This window comes from Sceloporus occidentalis, unplaced genomic scaffold, assembly GCF_023333645.1.
Source record: "Sceloporus occidentalis isolate IW3139 unplaced genomic scaffold, rSceOcc1.0.p SCAF_8, whole genome shotgun sequence".
In the NCBI taxonomy this organism is placed as follows: domain Eukaryota; kingdom Metazoa; phylum Chordata; class Lepidosauria; order Squamata; family Phrynosomatidae; genus Sceloporus; species Sceloporus occidentalis.
This window is the reverse complement of record NW_028316988.1, coordinates 32,413,931-32,437,121: the sequence shown is the minus strand read 5'-3', so window position 1 is coordinate 32,437,121 and position 23,191 is coordinate 32,413,931. Positions and strand designations below refer to the sequence as shown.

The 23,191-nt window shown below is 39.0% G+C and overlaps 3 protein-coding genes across 9 annotated transcripts in view; 1 reads left to right on the top strand and 2 right to left on the bottom strand.

Annotated features, from left to right (window-relative positions):
* The first annotated feature begins 1,565 nt into the window (after positions 1 to 1,565).
* LOC149308564 (radial spoke head 14 homolog) lies at positions 1,566 to 16,497 on the top strand. The gene is made up of 5 exons (XM_089536026.1): positions 1,566 to 2,864; positions 3,131 to 3,233; positions 3,418 to 3,536; positions 15,717 to 15,942; positions 16,066 to 16,497. Exons 1-5 carry the CDS (start codon positions 2,663 to 2,665, stop codon positions 16,439 to 16,441), a joined length of 1,026 nt encoding a protein of 341 aa, XP_089392152.1. The 5' UTR covers positions 1,566 to 2,662; the 3' UTR covers positions 16,442 to 16,497.
* On the bottom strand, positions 6,198 to 13,189 carry LOC149308565 (guanine nucleotide-binding protein G(z) subunit alpha-like). Its single transcript, XM_089536024.1, has 3 exons — positions 13,127 to 13,189; positions 9,549 to 10,633; positions 6,198 to 7,157 (listed from the first exon to the last, which is right to left on the bottom strand). The coding sequence occupies exons 2-3, from the start codon at positions 10,269 to 10,271 to the stop codon at positions 6,813 to 6,815; spliced, it is 1,068 nt and encodes a 355-aa protein (XP_089392150.1). The 5' UTR covers positions 10,272 to 10,633; positions 13,127 to 13,189; the 3' UTR covers positions 6,198 to 6,812.
* A 214-nt stretch (positions 16,498 to 16,711) lies between the features above and the next one.
* Positions 16,712 to 23,191, bottom strand: part of LOC149308563 (sodium/glucose cotransporter 1-like) — an 18,282-nt gene continuing 11,802 nt past the window's right edge. For all 7 annotated transcript variants that reach the window (XM_089536023.1, XM_089536020.1, XM_089536022.1 and 4 more), the window contains 10 exons: positions 20,929 to 21,034; positions 20,754 to 20,834; positions 20,466 to 20,680; positions 20,259 to 20,394; positions 19,958 to 20,065; positions 19,652 to 19,802; positions 19,321 to 19,489; positions 19,021 to 19,236; positions 17,691 to 17,796; positions 16,712 to 17,154 (listed from right to left, as the gene is read on the bottom strand). In XM_089536023.1, coding sequence (XP_089392149.1) covers positions 16,943 to 17,154; positions 17,691 to 17,796; positions 19,021 to 19,236; positions 19,321 to 19,489; positions 19,652 to 19,802; positions 19,958 to 20,065; positions 20,259 to 20,394; positions 20,466 to 20,680; positions 20,754 to 20,834; positions 20,929 to 21,034 — 1,500 coding nt within the window. In that variant the 3' untranslated portion in view covers positions 16,712 to 16,942. The remainder of the gene's footprint in view (positions 17,155 to 17,690; positions 17,797 to 19,020; positions 19,237 to 19,320; positions 19,490 to 19,651; positions 19,803 to 19,957; positions 20,066 to 20,258; positions 20,395 to 20,465; positions 20,681 to 20,753; positions 20,835 to 20,928; positions 21,035 to 23,191) is intronic.

The window sequence follows — 23,191 nt, the reverse complement described above, 5'->3', positions numbered from 1 at the left end:
ATTAGAGTGTCTATTAAATTAATTTTAATTTCTTAAAAGTAAATTTATTTAGTTTTAATTTTAATTTTATTTGCCTTCACGAAGCCGGAGAGAAAAAACAAGGCGATCCCTTCCTTTTCTTTCTTTCCTTCCTTCCTTTCTTTTTGCAAACAAGGTAATTAATAATTAACGGGGTCCCTTAATGAGGGAAGTGGATTGGAAATAAAAACCTGTATTTTGTTGTTTAATTTAATTCCGGCGTCTTGCGCGGTTTTCTTGCATAGGAGCGGAGCGTCCATGGCAACAGCGGCAACACGAAATGATAAACATTAAACACAAAAGGAAAGGAGAGAAAGGAAGGAAGGAAGGGGAAAGAAAACAAAGAAAAGGAGTGCAAAAATAGGAAAAGAATAATATATTTTTTTAATATGTTTTTGCATTTAAAAAATTAAAAGTCCAAAAAATTAAAATAAATTCAGTATATAATCCTGATTTTATTCTTATTTTGTGGCTAATATCATTATTTTATTATTATATTATTCTTTATTGTATTAAAATATATTATTATTATTATTCTATTTTATTATTATTTATATTAAAGTATTCTATTATTAATATATATAATAATATATTAATATACATAACACTATTATATAATTATATAAAGTTATTATTATATTTTTATTATATTATATCATAATAATAAAATTATTATGATATTTTATTATATCATAATAATATAAAATTATTATTATTATATTTTATTATATAATAATATAAAATTATTATAGTATTTTATATATTATATTATAATAATATAAAAATTTATTTTTATTATTTTATTTAGTAATTATAATTATGAAATTATATTATTATATTGTTATTATATAATAATATAAAATTGTTATATTATTATTATATCATTATTATTATATTATGTTATATTGATATAAAATTATATTATATATTATATATTATTATTATTTTATAATAATATAAAATTATTATTATTATTATGTTTTTGAAATTTATAATGATGATGATGATTCAACATATAATGAATTTAAGTGGCTCTCGGGGGGGGGGGAAATTACAAAACCCAGAAACCCCCTGCATCCAGCACTGTTTCTAGCTGAGGACTACAACTCCCAGAATCCCCCAGTGCCTTAACTTTCTCAGTATCCCCCACAGACAGCACTTCTGGAAACTACAACTACCATAATCCCCTTTATAAAGGCTTGTGGTCAATGGCCTTGACTACAACTCCCAAAATATTTCCTAAGAGGTTTTGGGACTACAACTCCCAGAATTCTCACTCAGCAACCACATTTGAAGAATACAATGCCCATAATCCTTTAAATTAGTTTTTGACTACTAACCCCAGAATCCCCAGCTGCTTTTGAGAGAACGAGTACTCCCAGAATACCCTACTGCAACTCCCATCATCCCCATTTCAGCATGGCAAGAGGCTCTGAGGCCTAGATCCCCCAGAAGCCTGAGAACCCCTTGGAGGACTACATCTCCCACAATGCACCAGCTAGCCATTCATCTCTCCTCGGGGCAGGGAAGCGCTACTGCGCCTGCGCTCCGCCTTCATGGTGTAACGTCACACGCTGCCTCTGCCTTCAAAAAGCCGCTCTGTCAGGGAAGGGCGAGGCCTTTGCAGTCACAGAGCGGAGCGCATGCGCACCTGGCGGCCGTTGCCTCTGCGTCGCCGTTGCTTAGCAACCTAGTTTGAGTCCTAGCTGGCTTCGTGGCGGGAAAAAGATACTTAATAATAACCTTCTAAAAACAACTTTAACAAACAATTAATTGTTATTTCTATAAACTAGTATCTTTTTTCTGTCATATTTTCCAACTTCCAGCCTTTTAATACCATTTTTATGTAGATTTAAGCGTTTTTTCCACTTTTTTTGAAGCTAGCCATATTGAATATACCTCCCTCCCTGGGGCTGCGGCAAATAGACACGTGTCTCAGATAATGCACGTGTGAATGCTCTTATTTGGCTAATTATTGGAGCTGAGGAAAAGAAAAACACCTCTGAAATAAAACTTTTTGGCCTAATCTTGGCAGCCATTTTGAAATCTGAGGCGAATAGACCCTTGTCTGAAAGGGAACATTCTGGCGCCTTTTTTAGCCGCCATTTTGAAAGTTGAGGCGGATAGGAAGGGAACATTCTGGCGCTTTTTTGGCAGCCATTTTGAAACCTGAGGCGAATCGAAAAGGAACATTCTGGCACTTTTTTGGCTGCCATTTTGAAACCTGAGGCGAATAGAAAGGGAACATCCTGGTGCTTTTTTTGGTAGCCATTTTGAAAGCTGAGGCAAATAGATCCTTGTCTGAAAAGGAAATTTCTGACCTTTTTTTGGCAGCCATTTTGGGAACTGACGCGAATTCTTGGCAGCCATTTTGAAAGCAAATAGACACGTGTCTGAGAGGGAACATTCTGGTGCATTCTTGACCGCCATTTTGGAAATTGAAGCAAATAGACCCTTGTCTGAAAGGGAACTTTTTGGCGTGTTCTTGGCCGCCATTTTGAAAGCTGAGGCAAATAGGAAGGGAACATTCTGGCGCTTTTTTGGCCGCCATTTTGAAACCAGAGGCAACTTGACCCTTGTCATTTAAAAAGCTTGGGATATATATATATATATATTTTGTGGGGGGTGGCGGTCATTTTCCAAGATGGCGCTGCTGCCACGCATCTCATCTAAGCTCCCGCCGGACATCGACCCCACCAAGGCCCCCCTTGCCTACGGCCGCCGGGCGCTGCCCAAACTCAACGAAGAACTGCAAGACCCAGAAGTCTTGACCCGCCAAAGGGCCCTCATGGCGCTCTGCGACCTGGTCCACGACCCAGAGCACGCCTATACTGCCATCGGCCTCGGTGAGCGGTCAAGGCGGCTGCCGAGATGACCCCTTGCCTCCGTCCCCAAAAGGACAAGCCACTACAATTCCTAGCCTTCCCCAGCCAGGTTTTTAGGGGGCGTCCTTTGACTGCAATGCTCAGCACCCCCAAACGTATCTCCGCAGTTTCTAATAATCAATATTTATTGTTTATTGATTGTAACAACATAATCATCTATATCTATCTATCTATAAAACGTTGCATATTTTCTGATGAACCCATTTTGTAATTTACGTATTTTTAAGGGTTCCTGGAGACGCTGAAAATGCTGCTTACGGATGAAGACAGCACCGTGCGCCGCAAAGCGACCGAAGTCCTGTACATCATCGTGACGCATAACGTCGGCAGGTCAGCCATATATATATACACACACACACACACACACATTTAATAGTGTTCTCTGTTGTCGCGCTTTTCCTGCTTCGGCGCAGTTTCCTGGACCCCCGTCAACGTGGGAAGTGCGCAGCCGTTGCGGCACCGCCGTCGTTTCTAGACCTTAAACGAGCTTATTGTTTTCCTCTACTTCATTTAGGACCGGTTTCCTTGAACACGGCGTCATCCCAGCGTTGGCGCAACTCCTGAATGACCCGGTCGACATCGTGCGCTGGAACATGCATTACTCCTTGAAGCTCATTTCTGAAATGCCGCTCGGTAAGGTTTGATTATTTTACCATAGAGTTGCCCTGGAGGACCTAGCGATTCCTAGAGAGGACACTCTGCCAGGCCTTTGTAGCTCCTCCAGTGCAACTCTATGGTCAGCTTTAACTAAAAGTGGCACTGAAAGACCTAGAGATTCCGAGGTGCGTTACAGACCGCCCAAAATGGGCGGTCTTGCGCCGCTGCCGGTTTCTGCATTCGGGAACCGCAGCAGCCAAACCGCAAGGTTCCCAGGCGCAGCAAGAAAGAAGCGCCAAAATGGGGCTTCTTCCTGGGGCTGGAAGTGGCGGTGCAAGGGCACACTCGCGGCGCCAGTTCTGGCGTGCGACATCTGGACGCTGTGCGTCCGTGACGTCAAAATGGCGGTGCCCATCTGTATGCAGCGCTGCCATTTTGACGCACTCGTTATGCGTGAGGGACAAGGCGTGTCAGGAAGCGCCGCTCCTTGCGCATAACGACGATGCCTCTATGGGCCCGTCTGTAACGCGCCCGAGAGAGGACGCTCTGCTAGGCCTTTGTAGCTCCTCCAGTGCAACTCTATGGTCAACTTTAACTAAAAGTGGCACTGAAAGACCTAGGGATTCCTGGAGAGGACACTCTGCTAGGCCTTTGTAGCTCCTCCAGCGCAACTCTATGGTCAGTGTTTGTCGGACATTGACCATAGAGTTGTGCTGGAGGACCTAGAGATTCCTAGAGAGGCGCCCAAAAATGAAATTGATTTAAACAATGAACCACAAATTGAAGATAATTATTATTTCGGGTTACTTTTATTTAATTTAATGTTTTCTTAAAGCGAGGGAGGGAGGGGAACATCCCATAATAACTGCGCCAATCGCGATGTTACTTCCGCTGCCGCTCCTCTTCGCACAAGTGTGTGTAAGTGTGAGTTTGTGAGCGTGCGAGAAGGAGATTTGAGGGGGGGAAAGTCCAGTGCATTTTATGTGGCTCGCAGTCCTTTCGCACGAATATTTACACGCTTAGAATTGTGCCGAATCCGTGTAAAAAGTCTTTTTCGCACGGAAAGATGAAAAAAATGTGACGGACGCGATCCTTGTGAAAATTATCAACTTGCACGGCAGTTTTTTCAGGGATATGGACTTTAAAAACCCAAAATTTTCCCCCCTAAATCAGTTAAAATGTTAATTATTTTATCCGTTGATTAATTTTGATAGAACGGGGAAAAAATAATGCATTAAAATGGACTTCCGGACTTTAAAAACCAAACAATTTCCCCCCTAAATTCGTTGAAACGTTAATTATTTTATCCGTTAATTTCTTTTTTTTTGTAAAACGGGGAGAGGGGAAAAAATTAAAATTATATAATTCGTCGCTTCTGCTTCTTTTAATTCCACCATCGTTTAAAAAATAAATAATAATTGTTGATTTAAATAGCTAGACATTTAAATATTGATCATTTCACTCATCTGTTTCACCTAATAATTACAACACTTTAATCGAAATTAAAAAAATAAAAATGATTGTAAACACCGAACGACAAAAGAATCAAATTAAATAATAAAGGCGTTAAAGGCTATATTGTACATTTTCACATTGGCATCCAGTGGTTTAAGAAAGGCTTTTACTTTATTAATTAGTTTTTAATGCATTGACGGTCCGTTGGCACTCTCTTCTAAAAATTCCATGTTTTAAATGTATTAGATTTAATAAATGTTAAAAAATTTTTTTTAAATTTCAAATTTAAAAATAGGATTTTAATGAAATTAATGTATTTTTATACAGTTCATAAATTTAATAAATTTAAATAAAATTAATAAAAAATAAAATCAAATAAAATTAAGTAAAATAGTAAAATTCAATTAAAATTGAATTATAGTTTACTGTGTTTTAAATTTATTAATTTTAGTACACTATGTTGAATTTAATAAATTTAATAGCCTATTAGTAACATAATAACATTTAAAAATTAAATAAATCTTGACTGGTTTATTAAAGTTTCCAAACTCTGTGCGTTAAATGCACAATTATTTGGCAAATTTTATTAAATGTATTAATTTTATTTAAAATAAACTAATTTTATTTAAAAATCTTTACTTTCCAATTTAAATATATTGAAACAATAAAAAATTAATTTAAAAAAGTTTTAAAAATTAAATAATTCTCAACCAGTTTATTGAACTTTAAGGGCACAAATATTTGGCAATTTCATAATTAAATTTAATAAATTTTAAACTTATTGAACTTAATTAAATGTATTAATGTCGTTAAAATAAATTAACTTTATTAAGATTCAAATTTTAAATTTAAAACTTAAAACAATATTTAATTTTAAAATTAAGAATGAATAAATTTCGACCGGTTTATTAAACTTTCCAAAGTGTGTGATGGGCACAATTTTTTGGCGATTTAATAATTAAAGTTAATAAATTTTGAATTCATTAAATTTAATTTACTGTATTAAATTTAATAAAATTTATTATATTTAAATAAATTTATTAATTTATTAAATGTAATTTACTTTATCAAATTTAATTACATTTACTAAATTAAATTAATAAATTTCATTAAACTTAATAAATGTAATTTATTAATTTAATTAACTGTATTAAATTCTATTAAATTTATTAAAGTAAATTTATTAAATTTAATTGAAATAAATAAAAGTTATAAAAACAAATAAAAATTAATTTAATAATTAAAAATTAAATAAATCTCGACTAATTCATTATTAAACTTTCCAAAGAGTTTTTTTGTTTTTAGAGCACAATTATTTGGCAATAAAATAAAAAATTAAAGTTATGTAAAAAAAAAAACATTTCAAGTTATAAAATAAATCCCTCACTGCTGTAAATAAATGTTTAATTTAGTCTTAAATAAAGTCTTAAATTTTAGGAACATCGTTCATTTCTCTCTCGATTAATTAATTCTCGTTAAACCAACACATATCGGGGATCAATAAATAAATAAATAAATTAGAGAACGGACAAATTATAATTCCCAGAAACGATAATTTCAAGAGCCAAGAGCGACGCAAGTCAAAGACAATGGCGACGGCACTATCCGCTATCTAGTCCGGAAACGTCCACCACTCCGTTTCCCCGTGGGGTTTCGCCACCACGAAATCCACGACCACTGACTCCAACTTCTCCTGTCCGCGATGGAGTCCTCTTCCGAATTACCGACCCACCCACATCCGTTTATTCATTTTCGTTCTCTCCGCCGTTGCCATCGTCGGGTCGCTTTCCTCGTTTTTTACTCGGTTTTTTATTCATTTGTTTTACTCGTTTCGACCGTTTTTTCCCGAAAGCGCCCTCAGCAAAGTCCGATGTACTTCAGGTTGTTCTGGATGATGACGTCCGTCACGGCGTCGAATACGAACTGGATGTTACTGGTGTCGGTGGCACAGGTGAAGTGTGAGTAGATCTCCTTCGTCTCCTTGTTGCGGTTCAAGTCCTCGAATTGGCGCTGGATGTAGACGGCGGCCTCTTCGTACGTATTTTGGCCCTTGTACTCCGGGAAGCAGACGGTCAGCGGGATGCGCCGGATCTTCTCCGCCAGGAGGTCCTTCTTGTTCAGGAAGAGGATGAGGGAGGTGTTGACGAACCAGTTGTTGTTGCAGATGGAGTCGAAAAGGCGCAGGCTCTCCGCCATGCGACTCTGCAGCGAGGAAAACGGGGGTAGGTGGGAAACGAGACAGGCGTCAGCGAGGACAGTGCAGATTTGAAATACGCGACAATTATCAACAGATTCATCAGTCCTGATTAGAGTAGACCCTCCAAATCGATCAAATTTAACTGCGTAAATTCTACCAATCGATCAATTCAGTCAGTTCAGTGGCCTAGTTGAAGACTTTACTTGACTTTTCAGGGGTTCAATTAAAGAACGCGACAATTATCAATAGACTTGTCAGTCATGTCTAGAATAGACCTGCCGAATTGATCAAATTTAACTGCGTAAATTCAATAAAGTCAAAAGCCTATTTGAAGACTTGATTCGACTCTTCGAGTGTTCCACTAAACAACACAACAATTATCAATCGATTTGTCGGTCCTGATTAAAGTAGACCCGCCGAATCGATCAAATTTAACTACGTAAATTCATTCAATAAATCAATTTAATCAATTCAGTGGCCTATTTGAAGGCTTGATTCGATTGAACTGTTCCTTTAATTCATTGAAAAAATTTGATTAGTTTAATTAAGTAGCCCTTTTAATCTCTCTTATTCTATGTATTCCTGCATGGCAGAAGGAAGGTTGGGCTATATGGCCCTTAGTGGTCCCTTCTGACTCTTGGATCCTATGTCTTCCTGCATGGCAGAAGGAGGGATGGACTCTATGGCCCTTAGTAGTTCCTTCAGACTCTAGGATCCTATGTATTCCTGCATGGCAGGAGGAGGCATGGGCTGTATGGCCCTTAGTGGTCCCTTTGGACACTCGGATCCTAGGTCTTCCTGCATGGCAGAAGGAGGGCTGGACTCTATGGCCCTTATTAGTCCCTTCGGACTCTAGGATCCTATGTATTCCTGCAAGACATAAGGAGGCCTGGACTATATGGCCCTTAGCAGTCCCTTTCGACTCTAGGATCCTATGGATTCCTGCATGGCAGAAGGAGGGTTCGAATATATGGCCCTTAGTAGTCCCTTCTGACTCTAGGATCCTATGTATTTCTGCATGGCAGAAGGAGGCATGGGCTGTATGGCCCTTAGTGGTCCCTTTGGACTCTCGGATCCTATGTCTTCCTGCATGGCAGGAGGAGGGTTGGACACTATGGCCCTTAGTGGTCCCTTCGGACTCTGGGATCCTAGGTCTTCCTGCATGGCAGGAGGAGGGTTAGACTCTATAGCCCTTAGTGGTCCCTTCAGACTCTGGGATCCTATGTCTTCCTGGATGGCAGGAGGAGGGATGGACTCTGTGGCCCTTAGTGGTCCCTTCGGACTCTGGGATCCTATGTCTTCCTGGACGGCAGGAGGAGGGTTGAACACTATGGCCCTTAGTAGCCCCGTCCGAGTCTGGGATTGTATGTCTTCCTGCATGGCAGAAGAGTGTTTAGTGCCTGGCCTTAACCTCCTTAGCCTGGAAACCATTTTTTTAATAAGGGAGTTTCCAGGTCAGCGAATTTAGAAGGCAGTTCCCTCTGCCTGTCTGGAAAGGACATTTTACTCAGAGGCGCGTGCGAGGAGACACAAGGTAACAGCGGCGGTGATATTGACGTGATCCCGGTGCCTTTTATGCGCTGCCCTAAAGGAGGAGGATCGGTTGTTATGGAAACGAAGGGAAGAGAAGCATCTGGGGATGCGGAGCGAAGTTCTCGAACACAGGCCTTGTATTCAGACGCATATAGTCCAACCCTCCTACCATACAGGAATACATAGAGTAATATAGACGGAAGGGGCTACTAAGGGCCGTAGAGTCCAACCCTCCTTCTGCAATGCAGGAATACATAGGATCCCAGAGTCGGAAGTGGCTACTAAGGGCTATATAGTCCAAACCTCCTTCTACCATGCAGGAATACATAGGATCCTAGAGTCAGAAGGGGCTACTAAGGGCCATATAGTCCAACCCTCCTTCTGCCATGCAGGAATACATAGAACAATAAAGACGGAAGGGGCTACTCAGGGCTGTAGAGTCCAACCCTCCTTCTGCCATGCAGGAGTACATAGAACGATAAAGACGGAAGGGGCTACTATGGGCCGTAGAGTCCAACCCTCCTTCTGCCATGCAGGAATACATAGAACGATAAAGACAGAAGGGGCTACTAAGGGCCGTAGAGTCCAACCCTCTTTCTGCCATGCAGGAATACATAGGACCCTAGAGTCAGAAGGGACTACTAAGGGCCATAGAGTCCAACCCTCCTTCTGCCATGCAGGAATACATTGGACCCTAGAGTCAGAAGGGACTACTAAGGGCCATAGAGTCCAACCCTCCTTCTGCCATGCAGGAATACATAGAATCAATGCAGGAATACATTGAATAATTTGATCCCGAAGACTAAAAATACGTAAAAATGACGCAAAACACGTGAAAGCGTGCTGCCGCTGCTGCCGCTCACCGTCTGGTTGTCCTCGTAGAGCTTGAGGTCGTAACCGCTGAGCTCGACACAGAAGATGATGGCGGTGACGCCCTCAAAGCAGTGGATCCACTTCTTGCGCTCGGAGCGCTGCCCGCCCACGTCCACCATCTTGAACGTCAGCTCCTTGAAGGTGAACTTGTTCTCCACGATCCCCGTCGTCATGTCGCGCGAGCGCAGGATGTCCTCCACTGTTGGCACATAGTCTGCCGCCGCAATGCGCTCCAGCCCGTCCAGGTAGTACGCCGCGTTGTCCTCCAGGTGGTACTCGTTTGAGCGCCGGAAACAATCATGGACGCCGGCATCATCCCAGAGACGCTTCATGACGCCGAGGAGCTCTGGCGTGATCTCGCCTTTGCTCTCCGCTGGCCCCGTCAGCGCGAAGAGCTGGACAGCGTCGTAGGCGCGGTCCGGGTCGTGGAAGTCAATGCGCAGCGCCGCCAGCGCGCGGATGATGCGCGTCAGCGAGTCGATGGCATTGTAGACAATGAGCGGCTTGTACTCTTTGCACGCGTCGAGGTTGAAGCCGCCGCTGTGGATGATCTTCATCTGTTTGACGATGGTGCTCTTCCCTGAATTGCTTGTCCCAAGGAGGAGAAGCTTGATCTCGCGGCGCTGGCGCTGGCTCTCCGAGCGCAAGTGGCGGTCAATGCGGCGTGAGCGGCGCGCTGCCTCCTTCTCCTCCGAACTTTGGCGGCATCCCATGGTTCGGATACGTAAAAATCCCGTTTAAATACCCCTATCTATGAGACAGTTCTCATTTCCTGCGCAATGGCGGCAGTGTGGAAATTACATAAACGGTCCCGGAACGACTCGCCGCCATTTAATGCGCAATCATTTTACATCTCTTAGTCTATCTGCGTCAGCAAAATGGTTCCTGCGCATGATTACGTGCGGCACAAAATTTTGTGCAGCCTGGATTTCATAGGTCTGTCGGGCGGATTGCGCCGATTTCGCGCGACTATTGCGTTCGTGGGTTTGTCAGATGGTCAAATGGTCATGGAAAATCTGGTGCCGAAGTCAAGATGACGATTTTGTATCCGGCGTCGCAGGAAATGCGTTGTCACCTGTTGAGGGAAGATGAGACAAAATGGAGGTTTAGTTGTTTTGCGCAGTGTTTGTGGAAAGGGAGAGTTAAGCCGTCCTGCGCCGTTTTTACGCACGGCGCCAAATCGGCGGCCCAGCGAGCGCCACATAACTGGATTACGCGTCTCTCTTAATCCCTCGTTAGCGATCAGGCGGTCGTAATCCTTTAATCCCAATCCCGATGCGAGGGAAGGTGAGGGTCAGGCCGCAACGCCGTTTATCCGGTTTCGTTTAAATTGATCCCGTTAGCTAAATTAAGTGGCCCTTTTTGCCGCCGTTGATCCGGCGGCCTTGGCGGCTGTTCGATCCCTTGCCTGGGTTTCGCCATTCCTGTGCAGTTTTATCCGCCATTGATAGGGACTCTTGGTCCTCCATTGAGACTCTGTGGTCAGCCTCCATAGAGTTGCGCCGGGGGACTTGATTATTGATTATTGGTGGCATTGATCAATATGGGACCAATATGTCCCCCAGGATGGCTGTATGGTTTTTCCCTTCTGCCTTCATCCTTCCTTCCTTCCTTCCTTCCTTCCTTCCTTCCTTCCTTCCTTTCTTCATTTCCTTTCTACCCTTCCTCTCCTTTTTTCTATCCTTCCTTCTTTCCTTTCTTTTCTACCCCTTCGTACTTTCTTTCCTTCCTCTTTTCTATCCGTTCCTTTTCTTTCTATCTTTTCTTCCCCTTTATTCTTTTCCCTTCCTTCCTTTTTCTCCTATCATTTCCTCTCTTCCTCCTTTCCTCTCTCTTTTCCCTTCCTTCCTTCCTTCCTTCCTCTCCTTTTTTCTATTCTCTCCTTCCTTCTTTCCTTCCTTTTTCCCTTCCTGCCTTTCTTCTTTCTTCCCTTCCCTTCCCTTCCTTGCTTGCTTCCTTCCTTCCTTCCTTTCTTCTTTTCCCTTCAACCTTTTCCTTCCTTCTTTCCTTCATTTCTTCTTTCTTCCCTTCCCTTCCTTCCTTCCTTCTTTCTTCTCTTCCTTCCAACCTTCCTTCTTTTCTTCTTTTCCCTTCAATCTTTTCCTAGTTTTCTTCCTTCCTTCTTTCCCTTCCTTCCTTCCTTCCTTCCTTCCTTCCTTCTTTCTTCCCTTCCTTCCTTCCTTCCTTTCATCTTTTCCCTTCAACCTTTTCCTACCTTCCTTCCTTCTTTTCTTCCTTCCTTCCTCTACTTTTTTCTATCCTCTTCTTCCTTCCTTCTTTACTTCTCCTCCCTTCTAACCTTTTCTTCCTACCTTTTCCCTTCTTTCCTTTCTTACTTCCTTCTTTCCTCTTCAACCCTTGTCCTACCTTCCTCCCTTCCTCTCTTCGTTTCCTTCCTCCCTACCTTCCCTCTTTCCTCCTTCCGCTTTCCGTAGGCGCGGTTTTTCCGTCCTCCACCGCCACGTCCGCCATGAAAGGGCTCCCTTCTGGTTAATTGTTCCGCAAAAAGCAAACAGAGGAAGGAAGGAAGGAAAAGCAAATGCAAACGGAGCCCAGGAGGAGGAGAACGAGGGCGGTGGCAGCAGTGGCGGCACTTGCGCAAATAGTAATCAATAATCAATAATAAAGTATGGTTAAATAATAAATAAACATTTCTGTAAAGGAGTTTCCTCTGAAATAATATTTATAACAATAATAATAATATTTGTTATAATAATAACAATATTAATAATAATATTTATAATAATAATAATATTTGTTATAATAATAGTAATAATAACATTAATATAATAAATAATAATAATTACAACAATATTTATTATATTATTTTTATTATATTTATTATATTTATAATAATAATAATATTTATAGTAATATTTATAGCAATGATTATAATTATAATAATATTTATAATAATACTATATTTATAACAATAATAATATTTTAATAATTTTAATGAATATCATTATATATCATAACATTTATTATAATAATAATATGTATAATAATAATAATTACAATAATATTTATTATAGTAATAGTAATATTTACTATAATAATATTTATTATAATATTTATAGTAATATTTATTATAACAATGTATATAATACCAAAAGTTATTGTAACAATAATATTTATAATAACAATATTTATAGTAATATTTACAATAATAATTATTATTTATTATAATATAATATTAATAATATTTTAATAATACTTTAATAATATTTATAGTAATCAATATAATATTTATAATAATAATATTTACAATAATATTTATTATAATATTTAAAGTAATATTTATAATTATTATTATTATTGTTGTTGTTGTTGTTGTTATTGATTTCCTCAAGGATTTGGGCCTCCTTTCCATGCTTCTCTTTCCGGGCCTTGCCTCTTTTTTTTCCTCAGAGGCATTTTGCAGCCCTCTCTCTCTCTCTCTCTCTCTCTCTCTCTAGATATATGTTTATCCCCAGGATATTTATATTTATTGCCAAAAGACTCTTAGACCCCTCAAAAAATATTCCCCAAAATCCCCAAAACAGGCCTATAGGCCTCAGGCTTTTACCTCTTAAGGTTTGTGATGATGATGATGATGATGATGGCTATGCATTACTATATATATATATATATATATATATATATATATATATATAATGTGTGTGTGTGTGTGTGTGTGTGTGTGTGAAGCACCATATATTTATCTATCTATCCATCTTTTCTATCTATCATCAATATCAGTCTATCCATCCTATATATATATATATATATATATATCGCCTCTATCTATCCATCCTACCTCTATCTATCCATCCAATCTCTCTCTCTCTCTCTCTCTCTCTCTCTCTCTCCATCCATTTCATCCATCCATCCATCCTGTCTGTCTTTCTCTCTCTGGATAGATAGAAGAAATAGATATCCATCCATATTTCCTCTCTCCCTCTCTCTCTCTCTCTCTCTCTCTCCGTCCATCCTATCTCTCTCTCTCTCCATTTCCTCTATCTATCCATCCTATATCTATCTATCCATCAATTTCCTCTGTCCATCCATCCGCTCCATCTCTCTCTATATCTTTCCTTTATTATTATTATTATCCATCCATTTCCTCTATCTAGCCATCCTATATCTATATGTCCATCCATTTCATCTATCTACTTATCTATCCATCCATTTCCTCCTTCCATCCATCTGCAAGATCTGTCTTTCTCTCTCTCTATCCATCCATTTATCTATCCATCCTATCTCTATCCATCCCTCCATTTCATCTCTCGCTCTCTATCTGTCCATTTCCTCCATCCATCCATCCGCCCTATCTCTCTTTCTCTCTCTCTCCATCTATTTCCTCTATCCATCCATCCTATCTCCATCCATCTATTTATCCATCCATCCTTACATTTCCTCTATCAGTCTTCCTCCCAAGCTTTTCATCGCTCCTCCCTACCATCCCTCCATCCTTTCATCCCTCCATTTTCCGGACCTACCTCCAGGCCTCCCTCCTCCGTCTCCTTCCCTTCCTCCTTCCCTCCTTCCCCCTCTTCCTCTTCCTCTTCTTTTGCAGCAGTGGCAGCCGAGAGGAAGCGCAACACCATCCTCCTCTTCCTCCTTCCCTTCTTTCTCTTCCTCCTCTCCTCCGAAAGAAAAAAGGGGGAATGGGAAAAAGGAGGGATGGAGGGATGGAGGAGGGCGTCCTCCCACCTTTTCTTTCCGGCAGGAAAAAGGGAGGAATGAGAGGAGGAGGAGGAGGAGGAGGAAGGAGAGAGGCGTCGCCTGCGCAGGAAATGGCGCCCCCTCTGTGCCGCCGCCTGGAAAGACAGGAGCGAAACAGAGAAGGAAAGGAGGGAGAGAAGGAGGAGGAGGCGGAGGAGGCTTTGAAGGTTGTGCACAGTTACGCCTCACGCAGATTTAGACCTAACCCTTAACCTTACCCTAACGCTTACTCTGACCCTTAAACCTAGCCCTAACCCTTAATCTAACCCTAACCCTAACCTTAAAACTAACTGCAACCTAAACACTAATCCTAAACTTTAACCCTAACCTTAACTGTAATTCTAACCCTAACCCTTACTCGGACCCTTAAATTTAGCACTAATCCTTAATTTAACCCTAGTCCTAATCCTAACCCTTACCTTGTTAACCTTAACCCTAACCCTTATCTGTTCCTTAGCTTAACCCTTAATGCTAACCCTAAATCTAACCCTTAGTCTAACCCTAACCCTAACCTTAAAGCTAACTGCAACCTGAACCCTAACCTTAACCCTTAACCCTAACACTTATTCTGACCCTTAAACCTAGCCCTAACCCTTAATCTAACCCTAATCTTACCTTGCTAACCCTAACCCTAACCCTCATCTGTTCCTTAGCCTAACCCTAAGCCTAAACCTGACCCTAAATCTAACCTGAACACTTACTCTAACCCTAACACTTACTCCAAGCCTTAAATTTAGCCCTAACCCTTAAACTAACCCTAACCCTAACCTTAAAGCTAACGCTAAATCTAACCCTAACCCTTAACTCTAACCCTAATCCTTACCTTTACCTTGTTAACCTTAACCCTAACTCTAAGCCTTATCTGTTCCTTAGCCTAACTCTAACCCTAAGTCTAACCCTTAACATCAACCCTAAGTCTAACCCTTAACCCTAACCCTTAACCTTACACTAACCTTAACACTAACCCTTAACCCTAACTCAAACCCTTACTCTAATCCTAACCTTAACACTAACTCTAACCCTAACTTTAACCCTTATCTTAATCCTTAGCCTATCCCGAACCCTAACCTAACCAGGCCTCTCTAGGAACCTCTAGGTCCTCCGGCACAACTCTATGGTCGACTCCCGGCGAAACCATGTCGGGAAGACGGCACGTTTTTGCATCCATGTTGATGGCGGTGACCATTTTAATCGGTCCCCGGTTACCTTCAGGCAATAGCCTTCATCATATATGATAATATAATACCATAATATGTCGGAAAATGCCGGCCAAAAACGCACTTCTTCCTCTCTCGGCGCTGACACCGCTAAACGAAACTCCTGATCGGACGGAGGACGAGGAGCGAGGATTTTTTTCCCATTCGAAAGGGATTTTTGTGCAGAAACTTGGTTAAATGCGATGCGGATTCACCGCAAAAGCGTAACAGACGCATTTTCATTTTTCCGAGCAGGCGCCGTGGGGATCGTGGACAGTGGCCTGGTCCCGTCACTAGTGGTCAAGCTCCGGACGGAGCTGGAGGAGATCCAGGAGCTGATCCTTGAGACGCTCGCCGGCTGCCTCCGCGTCGAGGCCTTCGAAGCACTCGCCTCTGGCGCCGTCGCTGTCTTCAAGGAGAAGCTGGCGCACCCCTCCGTCACCATACGCAGCCGCGCCGCACAGGCACTGATGGCTATCAGGTATATCGTAAAAAAACCACGCCATCCCCAAACCCCCAGCGCCGTCCCCGCGTCCCCTTTTGCACTGCCCGCGATGTGGAAACGGTGCTGTTGCGTCAATCATCGACTTATTGATCTTTTCAGCGTCCCTCGTGAAGGGAAGGACACCATCTTGGAAGAGGACGTCTTCCCTGACCTGGTCCTGCTCCTCGAAGACGCTGACGCCGAGGTCCGCGCCAATGCCGCTGGGACGCTCATGTACGCCGCCGTCACCACGCCGGGGAAGTACGCTGCCATCCATGCGGACGCCATTGATGCGCTGCTCCCGCTTTTGGACGACACCAAAAGCAAAGTGCGCCTCTACGCCATCAAGGCGCTGACCATGCTGTCCGAAGCTCCGGAAGGACGCCGCGCACTCCTTGGACACGTCGGCCATTTTAAAGAGAAGACTGCCGATCCCAGCCCTGCCGTCCGGAGGGCCGCCGAGATCGCCGTTGCGGTCATCGAGTGGAAGCCGTAAAACACTGCTGCTGCGTCCACTCCAGCACCGGCTAATAAACCGCATCGTCTTTGTCACCATTTTGTAATCGTGGCTTTCCGTTATGGCGCGGTTCAGAAACGTCTCAGTATCGGCGCTTTGGAAATATTGATATATCAATATATATATTGATCAGTTGATGAATCCCAACCATTTATTTATTGATCGATTTATTGATCGATCGATCAGACGCGATTAATCCGGCGCAAAAAGGATGCAAATTTGCGCTTCATTTAAAAAACAAATCTCACATATTTTATTATATTTTTAATTCAATACTGAAATTAATTAATTATTAATTAATAATAATTATTTATTAATTAATAATTAATAATTAATTTGAATTTTTCAGTTTCGATTCGGAATAAAAAAATAATCGTCACAGGAAAGAAAACAAGAATTGCGTCTTAGCGCCGAAAAAACATAGAAACGGTGTCTATATATATAGGGAGCGTCGCAGGAAACAATGGCGTTGCGTGTCTTCTACGCGAAGAAACCGTGGCAGAAGATGGCGACGGCCAAAAGGAGGATGCCGTTGGTGTTGACCACTCGGCGCCAAAAAGGGTCTTCGGACGTATCGGTCAGTTTGCGCCGCGCAGCCTCCTGCTCCGCTTTGGTCAGTTTTGGGCCACTCTGGTCAAGGCCACAGAACCAGTTGCAGGACTTCTGGACGCATCCGGCCGCTTCGCTGGGGACTGGAAATGGAAACGGTCAGCGGTCAGTGGGAGGAATGGTCAAGGGAAGGACGGCCAGTGGGAATAATGGTCAGTGGGAGCAATGGTCAGTGGGGACAGTGGTCAAAGGGAACAATGGTCAATGGGAATAGTGGTCAGTGGGAATAGTGGTCAGTGGACATAATGGTCTATGGGTCAATGGTCATTGGGAATAATGCTCAGTGGGGACAAGGGTCGATGGGGACAGTGGTCAGTTGGGATAACAGTCAATGGGTCCAACGGTCAACAGGAGGAATGGTCAGTGGGAATGATGGTCAGTGGGGAAAATGGTCAATGGACATAATGGTGAATGGGAATAGTGGTCAGTGGGAATAGTGGTCAAGCATAATTACAGTCACTGGGAATGATGGTCAGTGGGTGCAACGGTCAGTGGAGGTAATGGTCAGTTGCTATAGTGGTTGATGGGAACATTGGTTTGGTCAGTGGGCATAATGGTCAATGGAGATAATAGTGGGACCAGTGGTCAATAAGAGCTATTGAGAAGCCATGATAATTACGTGAATCGTTTTCATAGACGGTCTCTTCCTGCGCCGCCATTTCCTCTGCGTCCAGGTCTATGCGCTCCTCCGTCCGGTTTCGCAGCGTCCAGCAGAGACGGAAAAGCTGGTGGCCGAAGAAATATGAAATTACGGAAATGACCGATATAATAATAAGTGACATTAATAATAATACTAATACTAATATAATAAAATGATTTATGTAATGTTTAATATATATACACACACACACACACACACACATACACATATACATATATACATATGTATATATATGAGTTTGTGTGTATATATATATATATGATTTTATACAGTATTTTGTATAATTAAATATGTATTTAAAATATATTATTTAAGCCATATATATATATATATATATATATATATAATATTAAAATATTCATTATACATAAATCCTGCTAAAAATATATTGTTTAATGTAATGTATATATTATATTTAATATGTATATATATATATATATATATATATATATATATATAAATATATAAAAATTAATATATATAATATATATAACATTAATATTATATTTTATGTATGTGTTATATAATATAAACATTTAACAATGTATAAATAATATTTACTATTATATATAATATATATATTATTACATTTTATGTATGTTATTTAATACTAATATAACATATTATATAATATTATATATATATATATATAAATATAATTTATATATTTTTAAATTATAATAATTTATAAAATATTTAATATTATATATATAATTGTTTATATATTATATTATATAATATATTTATATTATATATATATAAAATATAAATATAAAATAATATATGTAAATTAAAATATTATATATATTATATATTTTAAATATATAATATTAAATTACATATAATTTTGATGAATAATAATAATTTTCTCTTGAAATCTGGTATATTAATATTGCAATTAAATAATATATTAATATATTAATATACCAATAAAATAATAATATATTAATGTTCTAATAATTTATTATTGATATATTAATATTCCAATAAAATAATATATTAATATATTAATATTCCAATAAAATAATTTGTTAATGATATATTAATATTCTAATGAAATAATATATTAATACTTTATTAATATGCCAATAAAATAATATATTAATAATATATTAATATTCCAATACAATAATTGATTAAAATATTTTAATATTCTAATAAAAATTATTGATGAATAATGTACTAATATTCTTAATATGCTTTTAAAAATATAAAACAATGGTCTCGAAGTTCAGACCAAAACCTGGCGTGGATTTTTAAGAAGGCGGCGGCGGCCGCTTCGACTCACGTGGACATCATCAATGGGTTTGGTCATCAGGGAAACGGCTAGAATGATGACCAGAGAGACGGCGAAGAGGATCATGGCGAAGTAGAGGTAGTGGACGCCACAGACGATGGCGGGGCAGGCGCTCGGTGCGGCACAGCTTCCCGTGCCGTACGCAAATTCCGTGATCATACGCGCCAGACCGATGACCAATCCGATGACCAGCCCCCAGAATGCGCCCTGGAAGGAAACATACCTCGGACTTGGAATCATAAAATGGCGCAATACGGGATGGACGCCATTTTGACCGCCATGGCCGCTGACCTGTTCATTGACTCTTTTGCAGAAGATGGCAAGGAAGAAGACGGCGGCGATCGGCGGTCCGAGGTAACTGGTGATGGACTGGATGTAGTCAAAGAGCTGACCGCTTTGCGCCGACTGGACTACGGGGACCCAGGCGATGCTGACCGCGATCAGGATCAGGATGAACAACCTGTGGGTAAAACCGTGAGACGCGGAAAATACGGTCAGTGCCACGGCGGTTAAAGCGGTCCCAAACCAGGTTAATTGTGCAGCGCAGACGCCACCAGGGCCGAAAAGCAAATCAGACGACAACGACAGCTGCACACGTAAATACGTAAGCTGCCATTTTTACCTCCCGACGATCATCAGCTCCCTCTCCTTGGCGCTCCTCCGCATCTTCGTGTAGATGTCCATCGTGAAAAGTGTGCTGGCGCTGTTAAAGATGGAAGTCAGCGAGCTCATCAGCGACGCCAGCATCACCGACAGCATCAGGCCGCGCAGACCTGCAGCGAGGACACGGAAATCACGTTACAGAAAACTTAATTCCACTCTCCATATCCTTACTCTGGTGTATGCCGATACGCGAAACGGCACGCCATTAAATAGGCTCAAGATCCCGTTTTCTGCGCCATCCGCCATCGCGTTTTCGGCGTCTTACCGTTGGGCATCAGGCGGACGACGAGCAGCGGATATGCGATGTTCGAACATCCGACCTCCGTCCCACAAATCGCATAGCACTTTTTCGGGTTGATACACGCCACTTCCTCTACAGAAAAGATGAGGAATCCCATTATCCCCGGCATGGGGGATGCCACCATCCCCGCCGCGAGATGTCTGCCATGAAATCATGCACCTCCATTGCCCTTGGAGGATGTGTTCGTACCCCGAAGACGCGAATTGGGTGACCCTTCGGGTGTAATTGAGCAAACCGCACCGAAACGGCACCCAAATGGTCTCACCGGTGTATAAGATGCGGCTGATCATCCCCGGCATGACCATCAGAAACATGGGGAGGAGCTTCATGTATCCGCAAAGGACGCAACCCGCTTTTACGTGCGACATGTTCTTCGCGGAGAGGCAGCGCTGGACGATGACCTGCGGAGGCAGCAAAAGTTACACAAGAACTGCGTCGAAGCGCGTAACGCAGCGGACGTGGTTTCACGTACCTGGTCGGTGCACCAGTACCACAAGGCGAGGATGCTGAGGCCAAAAATGAGCCCCGGCCACGGAAGGTCGCCGCTGACCGGATCGCGGAAGATGCTGAACGCATCCGGGCGCGGCGTGTAACACGCCTCCGAAACATTCACCAGGCCGATGTCCAAGGGGATGGCGCTGAGGTAGCGGTCCATGAATTCATCGTAGCCGCCAACTTCGTTGAATGCTGCGGATTGAAAATATGTAAGCAGGGGGGACGAAACGGTGTCATGCGTCGTCGCAATTACGTAAACGCTTACCAAAGATGGCAAGGATGATGGAGCCGACCAGCATGATCAGCGTTTGGAGCGTGTCGGTGTAGATGACCGCTGCCAATCCGCCTGCAGGACACAAAGGAAAGAGGTCAAAGGTCATACGGACGCCATACGTCGCCATTTTTGCGCAGTTGAAATGGGTTCAATGGCGTCGACTGACCGGTGATGGTGTAAACGGCGGTGATGGCAAGCAAAATGACAATGGCGGCGTAGATGTTGAGGCCCATGGCCATCTGGATGAAGATGGCTCCCGAGAAGATGTCCGCCTGCGCAAAAAAATGGCTCCCCAAAATTAATCCAAAAATAATATAATAATATAATAATAATATAATAATATAATATAATAATATAGTATAATAATATAATAATGTAATAATAATATAATATAATTCTAATATAATAATACAATTATTATTATTGCAGGAGAATATTATATTTAATATATTATAACTATATAATAAATATTTCATAATATATTTAATTTCTAATATAGTTTATTATAATGAATTTAACATATATACAAAATATTATTAAAACATATTTATGTATAAATAATATTATTTATTAGATTTAATATGTATTTATTTGATAAATCCTTAAAATAAAATAAATAATATTTATTATTTTTATTATTATTATTGCAGGAGAAATTTGTTATATTTAATATAATTATATAATAAATATATAATAATATATTAAAATTATTATTTTTAGTTATTATTAATTAAGTAGATTATTATTATTTAATAAATATATAAATTATATATATATATACACACACACACACACACACATATAATTGTCAGGAGAAAGGTGTTAATATTATAGTTAATAATTATAATGAAATTAAATATATTACTAGAATTATTATTATTGGGAAAAGGGGAGCTATAAATCTTTGAAAATAATAATAGTAATACATTATAATAATGTAATTATATTATTAAATTATAATACATTATATTATTAAATTATATTGTTATAATTATTATAAATTATTTTATAATTTATTATTATTATTATACTATATAGATAGATAAATAGATAGATAGCCCCTTATTATTATTATTTTTATTATTATATTTTATATAATCTTATATATATAATCCCCTATTTTGGATAATATTAATTTATTATATATATTGTTATATATATATTTGTGTGTGTGTGTGTGCGCGCGCCCCTATTTACAATTATTATTATTATAATTTATATAATATTATATAATTATTTTATATATTTAAGCCCCTATTTTGGATAATAATAATAATAATCATCATTATATTTTTATATATAAGATTATATTATTATAATATATATCTATTCCACCATTTTGATTATTATTATTATTATTATTATCATGGCAGCTAACGAAACTTTTTAATTTTAAATCAACCTTTTAATTAATTAATTAATTAACTAGCTATTTAACATTAAATTAAAAAAATTAACATACAAAAGCCTTAATTAAAAAATAGAGTGAGATAAAACCATGTTTAAAGGAAAGAGAAAAATGGAGACAAATCTGTTAATGATTTCTCTTATTCGTTCAAAGGTCCGGCTCAATTAATGAGTCTCTGCCTCGTTAGCTCCGTTTAAGTGCCTTTTTATGGCCCTCATTAACTTTCGCTTCCGTCTTCCCAAGGCCTTTGGAAAAGTCATTGTCATCGTTATTATCATTAAAAGAAGTAATAAATTATATTTAAATTATATCTATCTATCTATCTATATAGTATAATAATATATTTAATTTGTAATAGTTTATTATAATACATTTTATACAAAATATTATTAAAACATTTAAATATAATTTATTATTTAAAATATATTAAATATTATATATATATATAATATTATATATATATATAATATTAATTATATATTTTATAATTATATATATATATATAATATTATATATATATATAATATTAATTATATATTTTATAATTATATATAAATATATAATACATTTTTGTAATATATTATAATTATTATATAAAATATTATTAAAACATTAAAATATAAATTATATATTATAACATTTAATATATATTTTATAATAAATATAATATATATAAAACATTAAAACATATAAATATTTTATTATAACATTTAATATACATTTTATAATATAATTTTATAATACATTTAATATATATTAATTACTATTATATTAAAACATATTAAATATAATAGTAATATAATTTAATATATTTTAATATAATATAATTCATTGCATTTATGTTAATATATATTAATTAATATATATATTAATATATATATATATTAAATTTCTTATATTAATATTCTAATAAATATAGTTTTCTAATAATAATAATTAAAATATAATTTTAAAATACATATAATATATTATTAAATTATAAAATATTACATTAATAATATAATTGGTTTCATAATTTATT

Excerpts from the sequence above, each read along its gene's own strand:
- LOC149308564 (XM_089536026.1), top strand. The coding sequence starts at position 2,663 with ATGGCGCTGCTGCCACGCATCTCATCTAAGCTCCCGCCGGACATCGAC. Across the intron at positions 3,537-15,716 it reads CATTTCTGAAATGCCGCTCG|GCGCCGTGGGGATCGTGGAC; the intron begins GTAAGGTTTGAT and ends TTTTCCGAGCAG. Across the intron at positions 15,943-16,065 it reads CAGGCACTGATGGCTATCAG|CGTCCCTCGTGAAGGGAAGG; the intron begins GTATATCGTAAA and ends TGATCTTTTCAG.
- LOC149308565 (XM_089536024.1), bottom strand. The coding sequence starts at position 10,271 with ATGGGATGCCGCCAAAGTTCGGAGGAGAAGGAGGCAGCGCGCCGCTCA. Across the intron at positions 7,158-9,548 it reads TCTACGAGGACAACCAGACG|AGTCGCATGGCGGAGAGCCT; the intron begins GTGAGCGGCAGC and ends TCCTCGCTGCAG.